Source organism: Acomys russatus, chromosome 10 (assembly GCF_903995435.1).
Source record: "Acomys russatus chromosome 10, mAcoRus1.1, whole genome shotgun sequence".
Lineage (NCBI taxonomy): Eukaryota > Metazoa > Chordata > Mammalia > Rodentia > Muridae > Acomys > Acomys russatus.
In genome coordinates this window covers 31,661,996-31,678,451 of record NC_067146.1, presented here as the reverse complement: position 1 = coordinate 31,678,451, position 16,456 = coordinate 31,661,996, and the positions used below count along the sequence as shown (strand labels likewise).

The 16,456-nt window shown below is 37.9% G+C and overlaps 1 protein-coding gene across 1 annotated transcript in view; it reads right to left on the bottom strand.

The window, feature by feature from the left end:
* Col28a1 (collagen type XXVIII alpha 1 chain) overlaps nucleotides 1-16,456 on the bottom strand; it is a 154,307-nt gene that overhangs the window by 119,322 nt on the left and 18,529 nt on the right. The window contains exons 7-11 of the mRNA XM_051151944.1: nucleotides 15,646-15,687; nucleotides 13,016-13,042; nucleotides 8,340-8,384; nucleotides 5,963-6,007; nucleotides 4,704-4,757 (exon numbers count right to left, since the gene is read on the bottom strand). Of these exons, the coding sequence (XP_051007901.1) occupies nucleotides 4,704-4,757; nucleotides 5,963-6,007; nucleotides 8,340-8,384; nucleotides 13,016-13,042; nucleotides 15,646-15,687 (213 nt within the window). The remainder of the gene's footprint in view (nucleotides 1-4,703; nucleotides 4,758-5,962; nucleotides 6,008-8,339; nucleotides 8,385-13,015; nucleotides 13,043-15,645; nucleotides 15,688-16,456) is intronic.

Here is a 16,456-nt window from a genome sequence, read left to right as displayed (position 1 = left end):
TGTAAAAATGTAAGAATAAATAATCTTGCCATGTCCATTGGAACATACAGAATTCTTAGCCTGGAGTGGTGGCTTATGCCTGTAATCCTAGCACTCAGGAGGCAGAAGCAGGCAGATCGCTGTGAGTTCTAGGCCAGCCTGGTCTACAGAGTGAGTCCAGGACAGGCAAGGCTACACAGAGAAACCCTGTCTCAAACAACAACAACAACAACAACCAAAAGAAAGAAAGAAAGAAAGAAAGAAAAGAAAATACAGAAAATTTGAAACTTAGAGGGTTTTTTGCATCAATTCCAACAGCAATTTCTTTAAAATATTTTCTACCAAAGCAATATATGAGAAAAAAAGAAATCACTATTTGTTATAACATGATTTTAAGACTGAAGAACAAAACAGTATTTTACATGTTCACAATTTAGAAGCACCTCCCAGGAGACAAGATGGATTCTTCCCCAGAGCCTTATTCTTAAGATAACACACACACACACACACATACACACACACACACACACACACACACACACACACACACACACACGTATAAAATGAAAAAGAATTAACTAATCACCAACATGGCATAACCTTTGGCTAACAGAAAAAAAATATTAGAAACTATTCAGAAAGTACTAATAATTTCAAAACAAAAATTAAGAGACCAAGCACTAGGGAAACGATCCAGCAATTAAGATGATTTGCTATTCTTCCAGGAACCCTGGTTCAGTTCCAACATCCACATGGCACCTCACAACCACCTGTAACTCCAGTTCCAGGGAAACATATGTCCTCTTCTGGCCTCTGCAAGGCACAAGGCATGTACATGTGCATGCACATATATATGTGCCAATAGTCATACACATGAAAATAAATAGAAATAATAACAATGATGAAGAACAAAAAGAAAAAGAAGAAAAGAAGAAGAAGAAGAAGAAGAAGAAGAAGAAGAAGAAGAAGAACCACAACAGCAAGAGAAAGGTGTGGGCATGGAGGAGAACGGACAGATTCCAGATCCCAGAGAAGATAATAGCAAGTACATGGGACTTTGGACGGAAGATAGTGGGATAATAGATTACTTATTATTCTGTGCATAATTTTGAATAAATCATAATCTCAATTCATTGTTATTTGGGGAAATTATTGATTAATGAATAAATAAGGTTTCATTAAGTACATTACTAAATATTAATTATTAATATTCATTAGCACATATGTGTGCATATGTGTATGCATGTGTGCATGTTAATGCATTATGTGTGTGTATGTGTATGTGTGCCTGTGTATTTGTGTGTGCACATGGGTACACATGTGTATGTGTATGTATGTTTGCATGTGTATATGTGTATGCATGTGTATGAGTGTGTGTGTGTACATGCTTGTATGAGTATGTGTATATGTGTATGTGTGTGCATGCACATGTGCATATGTATGTGTGTGCATGTGTCTGTGTATGTGTGTACACATATGTATATGCATGTGTATATATGTGTGCATGCGTATGTGTGTGTGCTTCTGTACTTCTGTGTGTATGTGTGTGCATATGTGTATGCATATGTGCATGTTTGTATGTGTGTACATGTGCATTTATGTATATATATGTGCATGTTTGTACATGTTTGTGCATGTTTGTGTGTGTATATGTGTACATATGCATATGTGTATGTATGTGTGTATATTTGTGCATGTTTATGTGTCTGTGCATGTGTGGATCTATGTATATGTGTGTGTATATATGTATGCATGTGTATGTGTGTGCATGTTCGAGTGTGTGTGTGTGTGTGTGTGCATTTGTGTGCCTGTTGCTGGGTATTTAAATCAAGGCCTTTACTAAGTGTTCTACCACTGAACTACAGGCAAGTTCTCTCACTTTCTTTTTATTTTTCATTTGAGACAAAGTCTTACTAAACTGGCCTTGTGGCTTCCCTGCCACATCCCCTTGAGTAACTAGAATTATGAGTCTAGCTGAAATTGGTATGTTTTAATGGCAGTAAAGTTGGAAGATTCGAGTTCAAGGCCAACTTAGGCTTCAGAGTAAGACCCTGCAATAATAATAATAACTATTATTATTATTATTATTATTATTATTATTATTATTATTATTATTATTATTAATGATATAGAGAAGGAGAGAGAGAAGGCGGAGTAGAAGACTGGGAATGGTAGGGAAGATACAGTAAGGGAGAAAGAGAAGAAGAAAGGATGGGAGAAAAGAAACTGTAAATGATTTTTTTGTCTTGTATAATTTACCACGACTAAATTTTAATTAGATTTTTTTATTTAAAATATGTTTGAGCCAAACTCTGCCAAGACAGGGTAAGAAGGTCCTCAATATTTCCTGGCTGACAAATGTCTGTCAGATATATTGGGACAGAAGGCTGAAGATGATGCTCCAACATTATAGAGAGTTTTGGGTGACTGTTTGGGCAGCAAATTGTCCCTGTCATCTTCTCATTTGGAAAGCTACTAACATGCACTCCTTGTTCACTCAGGTAATTAATATTATTTCTTCTCAAGTCTCTGATGGTGTTGAAGACCAGATAGTTTAGTTTTAAAATTAAGCTTAGTTGTTTAAAGGTTAAGATGTTTTTAGGTCTAGATAGATGTTTTAAGTTGGTAATGACCAGATATGATAGCTATTGATTTTATGTTCAGAATTTTGGACTCATCAAAATAGTAAAGATGTTTTCTTCAAGGCTGCCAAATACAAATAGCCAAAACACTATGAATGTAAAATTTATATAATTCCTGATTGTGTCATGGTTCTTCTTGTGATAGGTAGTTTATTGTATATATGTGTAATAATATAAATGTATATGTAAAAAATAAAAAATGTTTAATAAAAAACAAAGATATGTTTGAAGGGTGTGGTGGAACACACCTTTAGTGTCATTACTTGGCAAGCAGAGGCAGGTGGATCTCTCTGAGTTGAAGTCCAGCCTGGTCTATACAGTGGGTTCCGGGTCAGCCAAGATTACATGAGAACCTTTCTCAAAAACAACCTCTGCTTAAAAAGAAATAAATGAGAAATAAAAATGTTTAAAAACATCGATATGAGATTTGATGAGATCATCAAGTATTTGGAGGAAGATGATTCCTTCTTGAACATGCAAAGAAAACCAAGCACAGGGCTATTCTGTCTATTACAACCATCCTCCCTCATGAAGAAGTGCTAGAATTAACATCTAAAGTTTATGGGGAAAAAAAGGTTTATTTCTTTTTTTAAAAAACCCAAGTAGAGAGTCTATTAGGCATGAAGGAAAGTGATGGTATAATGGTAACTCTTTATGGAGCTGTCTCCACACCCTGTCACTGCCACAGCCATCACCAGTGCCACCACAGCCACTGTCCTGCACTGTTTCTTCCTCCTCAGTCCCTCGCCAAGCTGAGTCCACACACACACACACACACACACACACACACACACACACCAGTCCTGCCTCAGAGGTACCAGTCATCTCTAGGCCAGCACAATCGCTCCCATCCTTGTGGCTTGTGCACTCTGTATTTCTACCACAAACCTCTGCCCTGAGACCATAGTTTAAGCCTCTGATTTACAAATGCAACAATTCACATCTTGCTTGACCAATGGTTCCTAGAAATGCGTATGCAATGTCAAAAAAAATTTTTTTTCTTTTGGCAGGATTTTACCTACAGCTGAAGCAATTTTATGAAAACTATTCGGTATTCAAGAGAGTCACTTTTTTCCCCAGAGAGAATTAATCATAGGCAAGGGCTGGAAAAGACATTTCCCTAGTTGAAGCTCAGGCCTCCTCCTGCTGAGAAGCCCATTCTATTTTAATTTGCCAATTAAAAGTGGCCTGGGAAATCTCAGACTGTCATTATCTCATTAAAAATACATACTCCTCACTCCCTTTCCTCTCTCTGGAGAATTAACACTCAAGCAGCCCAACTGCTCTCTACAACATAAAGTTACCATCATCCCCAAAATATGACCGTTATCTGGAGTCAATGGAAGATGGCATCTTCTGCAGTTAATAACTGCCCTAAAATCTGCACAACTGCTGTTGTTACTTCTATGGACAAGTTACTGGATATTTATCACAATTACAAAATTTACTGAACATTGAGAAGAACTGAAAAGGAATTAGAAGTATTGTTTTCTGCAAATAAGCAACCAGACATATTGGAAAGGAAAGTCCTATAACCAGGTATTTTTATACCCACCACTTAAGAAAATCTTTGAACGCTATTTGACTCTCATTACATCCCTACCCTCTGCCATGCCAGATTATGTATTGAACGATGGTGCAAACACTGGGCAGATGGTTAAGATGGCTGGTTTCTGCTTTTATGCCAGCCGTAAATCCTATCCTCTAATAAACGGTATGTGGAGATGGTTAATGGGAGAAAATTGGAATAGCTGGAATTGTGTTGCCTGGCACTGCTTTTCAGATTCCAGTGAGCCATAAATACTAGACATTGAGAGTAAGACAGAGACACATCAGAGATGCTGCATGGTGCCTCATAGTTAATAACGCCCTTGAAGAGGAAAGTAGTAAATGATAAAGGGACAGCCCTGCCCTTTTGTGTTCACCAGAGCTTGAATTTGAGCACACATCTGCAGGTTACTAAGTATTTCCAAAGGTACTTTTCAAAGATTTAACTAGTCACTAGCCAATAAAACACACAGTAGCCCAGTGCACTAGGGAAAGGCTCTCTGTCCATGACCAAATTAGATAAAAAGAATTTACCTTATTTCCTTGAAATCCCTTTGGGCCTGGATCTCCTGGAGGTCCACCAATGCCCTGTTTCAAGATGAAAACCAAGAATTAGTTTATGTGCCAAACTAGTGGGACAACGAAGAAAGAACAGGCTTCAGGCTTCCTGGAGGTTCTGGTGTCCGTATCGAGACCGTGTGGATCAGACCTACTTTGGGGTCACACTCAAGTAGAACCTGCATAGAATAATGTTCCTGAGTCACATTAACAGCTTTTACAACACATACTAAAAGCAAACTTGTTTTTAGTGGGATGTTTGTTTTCTAAGTCTGTGTTTTTAAACTTCTTTCTGTGTTGGACTCTGCTTTTAGAAATGATTTTGTCTATCAATCAACACACACACCCACGCGCGCGCGCGCACGCAGATCGTTAAAAGCTGTCTCTTGGAACCGCACTCCATCACCTTGCTCTGGCAATTCTAAGCCAAAGCAAAGAAGCTGGTTAACTATACGTAACCTAAGAATTTTGGGGGTTAAAACCATAACTTTCAGTCTGTTTGGGGAGGTGTGTTTTGTTGGCTTGGCTTTGTTCTTATGTCCTGTTTTGTCTTTGTAGTTTCAAGGATGGAGGCCAGGGTTTTGTGCTTGCTTGATAACCACTGGGCTATAATACACCTCCACACCGTCAGGGGATTCTTTTTGCAATTTTGCAATTACTTCTTTATACGCATCTACATCTATTGTTATACTAAACGAGAAAAGTCGCTTCGCTGGAAAAATTGATGCAAATTATTTTCTGTGGTTCAGCATATAACTAAATTTTAGACTCATTCCATGTTTTCAAGAATCAACTACTTCCACCGAAAGACTAATATATTTGGATAAATACATTTGGGCAAAAATGTACAACCCTAACAATTACATTATAAAAAACAGTATCTACTTTCTTCTCATACCTACCTGACTTCCTCCATTTAAATTATTTTCCATTCCCTTAGCTATTGACTAGATGGAGTTATCAGGTGTGTTCATAAGGTACCTACTGGTGCCTGTGTTCAGAGAGCCTGAATTGATGAAAACATCAGTAAAGTGATCTCCAAACTTGGCTACGTACTAGAATCATCTGGGAGCCTTTAAAAAAATTACTGGTGCAAGGCTCCGTTTCCTAGACACTTTAATTTAGTTGAAGACAGCGTGAATTGGCCAAAAGGGTGATTGTTGCTGCTGGTGGTCGCGTTTTGCTGTTGTTGTTGTTCAAAGCTCCCAAGGTAATTCTAGTTCAAACTTAATTACCTGAATTCCTCTCGGTCCCTTTGGTCCATATGGCCCTGGGGGTCCCTATGGAATAAAATTAATGATAAGTCTCTATAACTATCCATCTTTATAAAATATAAATTTTACATCCAAAAATATGTTCTGGTGACAGTCACTCTTTCCTGGCAAACATCAAAGAGAACAAATTGCAATGATCTTAATAATTCTAATTAGCAAGAGACCTCAGAGTCAAACTTCGCTTCAATAAATAAACTCCAGGAAAAATCCAATTTTACAAGCCAGTATTTAGCCTGTATGTTGATACCTGGTTCAAAGGAAAGAAATTGCTTCACAGAGTTCCTTAGAAATTCTATTAACTATAGAAATCTCTGTAGTTAGTAGACTATTGTTTTCCTCCAGAAAACCAATGCCATTAAATCAGCGGTGAGTGTGCCTGACAGCTAAATTGTTGTTCTCCCCACCTCGGAATTTGGCAAAACACTGATTATAGTCAATAACCTTGCAAAATATTTCAATATGTCCCATATCTCAAAATACATTTACAATTTATTTTATGTGAATACAATACAGTCTAGATTACCTTTTCCCCAGCTTTCTACCTTTTTTCAAGTTATTTGTCATGAATTAGGACCTACCATAATTTGTTACTCATATATTGCTTTTGACACTAAAGTGCTACTGATGTGTCTTGTTTTAAATAACCCTAGAATTGACAGATGTGTTTACTTCTTTGTCCTAGTCTGATTCATCAATAAGGGCCCTAGGCTACTGAAGCAGAGACCACTGAAGAGTCTGTCTCTACATTGTCTATCGGGTATACATGGGAAGGAAGAAACTTGATAAATTAAGTTTCTTGGCCATCCATGGTCATTACCTAAATACAAATACATACATATGCATACATACATATATACACACACACACATATGTATATATCACTAGCCCTCTTCTAGGATCCTTAGTGATGAATCAGGATAGGACAAAGGTATATGTATATTCATATATAACTTATGGGATGTTAAGATTAAATATTGTTTATCCTCTTGCTGTTTTCTAATTTGATGTATAAAAATCATGGTAATGTCTTAATTTCACTTCTTTGATTGAAAGCATATTTGGATGTTTTCATCTTTTTTTAGCTATTTGTTTCTTTTTGTCTCTTAATGTCCTTCATACATTTTCCTTATGAATTTGTGTGAACTCTTTATATCAAGAATGGCATATTTATGGCCCTTATGCAAACATATATATTAATATTTTTATATTTTAACATTGAGATATACTTAATATGAACCACTTCTAATGATTCGCAGTATTTTTTTTTTTTTTTTTTTTTTTGGCACGGAAAATAATGCAGCATTTTACAGTATCTTAATAGATGAAATCTGTTAATTATTTTTTCAACCATTTTAATCTCACAATACTTCCCCAAGCATTTGCCTTTCAATCTCTTTTCTATGTCAAGGATTCACTGTTCTGTACTTACCAATTCCCACGTCCTTCCCTCATTTGAGTGTATTCGTTATCTCACTTTGATTTACCCAGAAGTACTCACCACGCGTGCATTCTTCAGATCCATCTGTCTACAGCTACAGTAGTTTATCAGCGTCCAAGAGTGAGCAAGCTATTTAAAGTATTTGATTCAGCGGGCCAGTATCATTATTTTATTCTCTTCCTTAACCTTCTGCCTCTTCTCTTTTGCCACTTTCATCCATTCATATAACACATATGTTTTGTATTTCATTATCTTGGTAACCTTCATAGTCAATAGTCCTTGACTAAAATGGCAAGTATTTATATATTATGCCTTCTGGGATTGTTTACCATTATATTTTTAGGATATACTGTTTACATAGTTTGAGTCTATTAGGGAAGACTTTAACATGGTAAATTAAATGTGTCTCTAGTTTAAGTTCCTTACCCATATTTATTTTGAACTAAGGTAAACAGTTATACTACTGTTTATGTCTTGCTGCATTCCCAAAATTCCAAACCTTTATATCTAGTTCTGCCACACGCTTCCTATAATTTCACTAACTTCATAGAGCTTTTCCCTCTTCTGTGTGGAGTTACCTCAGAAGGTCACACCAGTGCATCCAAGTGCACCTCACATTGACTGCTGGTTATTCTTTCCACCATAAAGTGCGGTGGGGATGACCTCAAATATTCAGATGTCACAAAATAGCCTTAATGGTCTATGAAAAGGGATGAGGGTGTGTCTCTTTATCTAAATTATCCATGTATCCTTTGGTTTTTTTACTTCATGTCTTACAGATATGAAAACTGAACTCCAGATCCTGGAGAGCTCCACATAATTCATTCCAGAAATTCCCCCTTAAGGAAACTCAGACCCAAAGGGATCCCAGCTGTTAACATTTTTTTTTTAAATGCTTACCTTGTCACCTTTCATTCCTGGTTTACCACATTCTCCTTGTTCACCCTACAAATAAATAAATACGTACATGAATACAAAATTAAAAATAATATTGACAGTCTTCAATATTCCAAGTTTTAGGAAAAGACTCCTAGCACAGTTACATAAGACATGCTCTCTGCACAATTTTACATCATTTTCATCTTCAATATTGAGGGGGCATTGAACTTTGAAATTTTTTTGTCCATGAGTTATCCTAAGCTTATTCTAAAGTTATTTAAATCGGTGGCACCACCCGATGAGTGTGTGTTTGAGGTTTGATGAGGTTTGAGAGAGAAAGGGAATTTGAATAAAAAATAACTGATCATCTACCATATGCTGCACTTTCTTTGTACAGTGATCTGATTCCAAATGATGCATCAATGAAATCAGCTTTACAATTCTGTTCTTAGAATCAGGAAATGTAAACTCTTTGAGTTTACACACACACACACACACACACACACACACACACACACACACACGTACACAGCAGAACCCAGCTTCCCTTTAACTCAGTCACTATGTTTTTCATAATGTCATGCTCCTGTCTGAATACTATTCTTGATCAGTTAGTATCATTAGCATATAAAACTGATAGAAAGATCCCGAGACTAGACTGTATCATATCTGGAGAAGGCAGCCATGATGAATTAGCAAAATCCCTTCAGAGAAAAATGGTGTTCAATGTTGAGCATGCTGCATAGTTTCCATTATTACACTGTTTGTACTATCCTGCCTAGAATGTTACCATGGAACTAACATTAAAATTATGCTTTAGGGTTTCTAATGGTATTTTGCTATGAGGTATTTGGTATGAGGAATACCACACAGCTTGTAAGAAGAAAATTCTTTTCTGGAAATATGGAATAAACTGAGGATATACAGTAAGTGAAATAAACTAATGCAAAGACAAATGCTCCCATGATTATAACTTATACATGGAATCTAAAAAGGTTGAATTCATAGAAGCAGAGAGAAGAGTTGTGGGTATCAGGGACAACATGTGGAGTTTAGTGAGGTATTGATCAGAGGACACAAAGTTTTAGTTAGGTGAGAACAATTAGTTCAAAAGGTCTATTGTATATATAGTAATACATACAGAAGATGTATTGTATAAGATGGCCACAACTAATGACAATTTTACTCTCGATCACTAAAAGAATAAATGTTAAGTCTTATCACTATAAAATGATAAGTGTGGTAATAGATAACTTCTTGAGTCAATGGGACTATTTCATAATGCATGTAAATTTAAAGTATCATATTACACACAAAATACAATTTTCACAATTAAAATGTTACAATCAATACTTTTTAAAAACAAGTTTTACAGTTGTGCAAGTGGAATGAGAGCCTCTGAATATTAGCCCATCCTCTCAGACTTGTCAAACTTCTGGTAGTTAGAAATGAAAAGTCCCAGCCAATTAGACAGAAAGGACTCAAGTTTCCTCAAAACATTAACATCTGCTGTCAATGAAAACTCTCTAGCACCTGAAAACGATTCCGTGTGTGTCCTTATTCTGTGCCTCAAAACAACTCTTATTGCTAGAGTGAGGAAACTCGGTTGTAGGGCTGGTGGTTAGCTCGCATGTTCGCATTGCTAGTCCAGAGCTCTCCCTGTAACCTCTGCTTCCACACTGCACGCGTTACTCAGTGTGCCGCTGCACGGCGACGTAAGAAAATTGCACTAGAGTGTAATGCAGTGGACTGCGCCTCTTTGGAGGAAGGTAAAGTGTGGAAATCAATAGCTGAAGTGGCAGTGTTTTAGTGATACAGTATGCTTCTCTGCACTAAGAACAGCAGAAGACCTGTACTTACCATTACAATGCATTCGCATTCTTGCCCAAGCTTTAGCTCAAAACAGCAACCAAACCAACCACCAGGCTGGGTGCCACACTTAAATGATCTTTTGATCACTAGTTATGGGCACAAAATTGTGCCTGGGCCCTTCTGTGATTACATTTTTTCCCCAGCAGATATGTAAAACACTGTCTTTACATGCAGATCCCATTCATGTGGAAGGAATGTAAGGTCCAGAGACATCATATTGCCACCACTGCAAACTTGAATCTGTTAGACTTCCTCATTTAACCCTGTTATCAATGCGATTAGTGTTATTAATCACCCATGACTCAACAAGGCACACTGCCTGAGTTCCTGCTAGCATTGGGAGCAGAAGAGACAAAGGTGCAGCTCTCACGGCCAACTATGATCTGCTCAGAAGTGATCTATTCTTGCCACAGCCTATGACTCAAACTGACCCAAACTGAATCTCACTGAGAACAAGCAGAACATTTAATCTAGGATGTAAGTGGAAAAATCGGTCTTGAAGTCTCAATTAGAGCACAATTAAATGCTCCTAATGTTGGATGGGAACAAAATGAGTCAACTACTAAAATATCAAACAGAAAACTACCATAAATACACTCAAAATTCTTTTGGCCAGAATTCACATTCCATTTGTCCCCAGACAGATTTGTTAGCAATAGGGTCCTGAGGAACAGCATTTGTTTTGTGGGCATATTCCCATCAATGAAAATATTGTCTCCATTTGATTTGCCTCAGCAAAGGCTTTTTGTGTGGAGGGGCTCATGAATACCCATAGAATAGTCATAACCACGTAAGTAAGTGCTTCAGGGAGCTTTAAACATATCTCCCCTGTCCCAGTTCTAACTTTCTAACACTGTTCCTCCTGGTTAAATCTTGGCCTGAATATCAACAGATCTGCACCGCTTTGTTTGGACAGCTTATATTTTTCAAGTAAGAACTCTTCCAGTGAGTCTAATTCCCCCAGAAGTTAAGTGAATCTTCATGCACACACACACACACACACACACACACACACACACACACACACACACACACATTTAAATCAAGATGAATAGGCTTGGATGGCAAAGGCAGGTGGATCACTGTTAGTTCAAGGCCAGCCTGGTCTACAAAGCAAGTCCAGCACAGCTAAGGCTACATAGAGAAACCCTGTCTCGAAAAAGCAAAAACAAACAAACAAAAAATATGAAGAGGTTCATACATAAATTTTCCCCATCAAAAATTTAAATTTTCACAATATATTGTCACACCCATTAATTATTCTATATGAATTATCCAGCAAGTAGGTAAATCACCCAGGCCTGTGTTATTTTGGTTCCATGTAGGAGAGGAAACAGTCACTCCACTCGTTTGAGTTGCTCATGTCTTTCTAGATGCTACATTAGGAAACATTTAAGCACAACAATGCTGGGGTACCACCTACAGGTCTATGTGTAGGTTTTCTCTTACTACTTGCAGGGCCCAGAAGCTCACACATCATGTTTCTAGATAGTTGAACATTATAAAAACCATCTATCAAACTAAGGTTCTGCCTTCCTACTTGAAAAATGTACTTGTAGAAATAATAAAAAGAGCTGGGGATGCAGTCCAGTTGGCAGGGTGCTCGCCCAGTTCATCACCAGCATCCAATGAACTGGGAGTGTCAGAGCGCACTTGTAACCTCAGCTCAGCAAGTAAAGGGGGGGGGGGACAGAAGTTCAAGGTCATCCTCCACTACATAGCAAGTTTGAGGCTAGCCTGAGACAGGTGAGAAGCTGGCTCAAAAACAAACAAACAAACAAAATCAACAAATACATTGCTTAAATACCCATGCAGCTGTGGCCAAGTCCCAAAGCCCCCCAACTTTGTATAGCCTAATCCTTCAACCAGAAGAGAAGCAACAAGTCTTAAAGCTCAAGTAGCAACACAGCACTTCCTGCCTAACTCCCACTCCTGCTGCAGGCAGTCACTCCTTGGGTCCCTCTCAGACCCAGGAAGTAGTTGATGTGGAAAAGAGGTTTGTGTAAGACCTAGCGGTCATCAGCCGTCTTGCAGGAACCTCGGGGCTTTGGTCTATCAAACAAAGAGATGGCACAAGGCTCACATACTGAAAACTGTTGACTTCACGGGAAATGGAGAGGCCAAGGATACTTACAAAAGAATCCACTAAAATTGCAACCCCCATCGCCTGAGTCTATGGCCTATAGGATAGAATGTATGATAGGAATATTATCTGACTTTAACCAAAGACTCTGCTAATAGGGAATGCTGGGATAGATATATCAATGAGCCACTGAGCCCTCTCATATTCCCGCACACAGCACAACTTTTTAGTAACCTTCGAAGCACTTTGGTTTCCTAGTTTGTAATTTGCAAATCATCATGAAATTATCCACCAATTTATATACCGTTTGTTTACATGTCAAACCTACTCCCTCTGCAAGCTCTTAGCTCCTTGAGGTCAGCCATCGGTTATTGCTTACCCAGACTTTCTTTCCTCTGAGAGATGATCAGGGTCTGGGTTCTCATAGAACAAAAGCAACACTACAACGCTTAGTCTAGTGCTGCATTTGTTGGCATGGGAGAAATTTTTTATCTGAAAACCTGTGCTGCTTTTTTTTTTTTTTTTTTTTGTCAAATTAGAGTTTTCTACTGAAAAGTTTTGTGCTTGCAGAGTTGGAGGGACACTTGAATCTTAGGAGTATGCCAATCTCTACAACACATAAGCACATTCTGAATTTCATTATTAGTCTAACTTAAAAGTACACCTGGAAATGAGGAAGGATAATAACAGTACTTATGCTTTTCTTTCTTAAGTTCTGGCCTATTTGTTGTTAACCACTTACCTTGTCACCCTTGTATCCAGGAATTCCCTAGTTTAAAAGAGAAATCAGAAAGTAAAGTAAGACATTAGAGAACAGCATTAGAGAAGACACTGGGTATTTTTCATATACAAAGTACAATAAATCACATCTTCAAGTCTCGGAAATAGGACCACATAACCGGGAGCCATTTTACATCTCACTGAGCTTGGGAAATATGTGGCCACTGGGGAGAAGAGTGAGCTTACATTTCCCTGTTACAGTCTATCCTCAGGTCCAGATAGCTGCGTATCAAACCCAATTTCTTACCCTTTGGCCCAATGGCCCAAAACTGAAGGAGAGAATGTACACAGTGCTTCCAAACTGTTGGTTGACTTTTAAACTATAAACTATTGCAGCTCAGCATTTCTCAGGGACAGTTAGAGAGACTGGTTTGAAATGAGCTCATGCCCTTTAGAATGTTTGTAAGTATCTGTATCCATCATGGCCCTCCCTTCAAATTCACTCTAGAATATATAATACCAAGAAAATGAATGGTTCGTCTATCCTAATGAGTCAGTGACCTTTGAGTTATTGGCTTTTATCTCAAGCTAAGTGAGAAGCTAGGACCTAGGCTGTCTTCTGAGTCACTAGAGGGGATCCTGAGGAGCCCTTTCCACTGTGTCACTCATAAAGCCCACTAAGAGACACAATTCTGGGTATTCAGTGGACTGAGAAGTCACCAGCTCCAATAAGCAGCAAGTCTTTTCCATCATTATCCTACAGTTATATTTTCCAAGGATGAAAACAGAATTGTAACTCTTATTTAATATAGGCTGGGGAAGCCAATGGCATAAACAAGTTAGTGCTCTAGTTACCTATGAATCCTACCAAAATTTTATTTTATCTCATGTATAACTTTTTCAATTCCAAACACTAGAGAGGAAATAATACTTCTTTCTAAATTAATAGGTGCTGAGGAATAGAAGATAAAAGTAGAGGGGACCAAACATACGGGGACAGCATAAATTAATCCAGTGTACAAATATTTGTTCACATGAATTGTTCATTTTCTAAGATTGTGTTTAAAATTAAAAACCACATTATACACAGTTAATTTGGTATTTCCTACAAAACTGCATCTATATTTACCATGCCAAGAATGTGTAGGCTTTTAATCCCAGCACTCATGGGCTATCCTCCACTCATGGCAATGCACAACCGTTTGAAAGTTTTGTTGTTACTTTATGATGAAAGAGGGAAGAATGGGCTTTGGGAGGAGCCAATAGAGCTCTCCAGAAACACAGGAATATCACTCTGCTCATAGTATATTCTTCTTTTCTTCTGAAATCCATAGTCATTTTATCGGTTGGTCACCTCTTCGGGGATTTGTTTGTTTGTTTGCTTGCTTGCTTGCTTACTTGATTGCTTTTCCCTTTCAGAGCCTCTTAATCACTGGCTTTAAAATATTCCAAGTTAAAATGCCCAAACATTGCATTATCAGTCTCTGTCAAATTTGTTTCTCATTTTATGATTTCTAGCAATTTTTTTTTTTATTTCTAGCACCATCATATTTCAAGTTACAGGGTCAAAATTCTTTGATCATTCTGATGGTCTCTCTCCTCTTTGCCCCCACGCCAAGCTCCTTTTTAAGTTAACTTTCCTCATTTATAGTTTTTGAGTTATTCACTTCATCTCAAGTTTCAGGAGCTTCCAATCACCTAGAAAAAACACAGCATTAGGAATCTAGAGGCCAACTAAGAAATGCTTCTTGAACAAACAGCACAGACAAGCTCCTACTGATGGGCTCTGGCTTTCCATTAGCTGCTTCCATGGAGCGAATTAACAACTCTAAGAGACCAGCATCTTAAAACTCTGCTTCTTAATCGGTCACTGTTACTGTACCAAGGAGCTACAAAAAATGTGTGGCACAACACACCCCTGATTTTTACTGTAGGTGTTGCTATTTGCTATCCTCACTGCAATGCCTAAGAAAACATAAAGTGAAAAAAAAAAAAAAGGGTATTAGTATACCATAATTATTTCCCAAGCAATCTCAAAAAGCCAAACAGAATGATAAAGTCATTTTTGTCAATAGAACCAATTGACAAGGGTAGAGTTTAGACAGTGCAATCTTTACACTTTTAAAATTCTAGATTATTTTTTATCATTACGAAAGGAAACTAATCTGGGTGTGGTGGCATACACCTTTAACCCCAGCACTCGGGAGGCAGAAGCAGGTGAATCACTGTGAGTTCGAGTCCAGCCTGGTCTACAAAGTGAGTCCAGAACAGCCAGGGCTATCACACAGAGAAACCTTACCTAAAAAAAAAAAAAAAAAAAAAAAAAAAATCCTCCTGCCAAAAGAAAAAGAAAAAAGAAAGAAAGAAAATACCCACAGGAAGTAAAGCAAAGCGCCTTTGGCATTTGATGCTCTCATAAATGTTAACTTGGGCATTAGAGAATATGTCATAGGTTCCATCATCACTTGGCTGATTAGGGTACTTTCTCTCTGAAGCTCTACTTCTGAGCTCATATCTGTCTGATTGCCTGCCTGCCCCCTCAAGAGCATAGGTAAGTAGGAATCAATTTCACAATTGTACTGCAGGGTCAAGCCAGTCGGTCACAGATTGCCAGGATCATTTGTCAGGAAAGCATTCCAATTCTGCACATACCCCAGGACCTCTTTCTCCAGTTTCTCCTTTCTGAGCATCACCCTGCAACAAACAACAAATTCAATCAAAATTCTTTGGCCCTGCAAGTGATTGATTGCTCAATAAAATGTGCTATTCCTGGATAATGGGTTAACGCAATTAGAGAGGACTCTTAAGCTTTGACCATTGACATTTCCCACCATGCAATTTGAGGAAAATAGCAGCTCAGATAAAGTTTGGCCTTTCAGACTGAAGCCATATGTTTAGGGTGCATAACTTAGACAGATTTTTCACAACTTCAGCCACATTCCAGTTTAAAGTATGGTGTTTTTCTCAAACACAACATTGTGTTTTTCTGGAATGGGACACTCTGGCTTTTCTCCAAGTAGCTTTGAATATTTTCTAAAATGTTCCTCAAGAATGATTGCCTGATTGCAACAAGATTAAGGGAAATAAAGTATGAGGCACAAAATTACAAATCAAACTAATGAAATGTGAACATTGATTTATAGTCCATTCATTGGGACCTACTAAGGATCAGTAAAAATAAGAGAGTTTATAGTGTGCCCCAAGAATGCCACCCAGCCCCTCTCCTCAGCAAGCAAGCTAGTGCCAAGAATACTCATGCATACAATGGTATATATATTATCTTCCTAATGATACTCTTAGAAGTGGAACTAAATTAAAGTTTGAGTGTTTTAATGCCTCTTATGTATTGGCTAATTTCTTCCTAAGATGTGGGAGTCAAGTTTTCTTTGCAGGGAAAAGCAAAGGCCTCACCACATTGCCGTATCATTATTTAAAGTTGCAGCTTCTATGGCTGAAAAAAGGG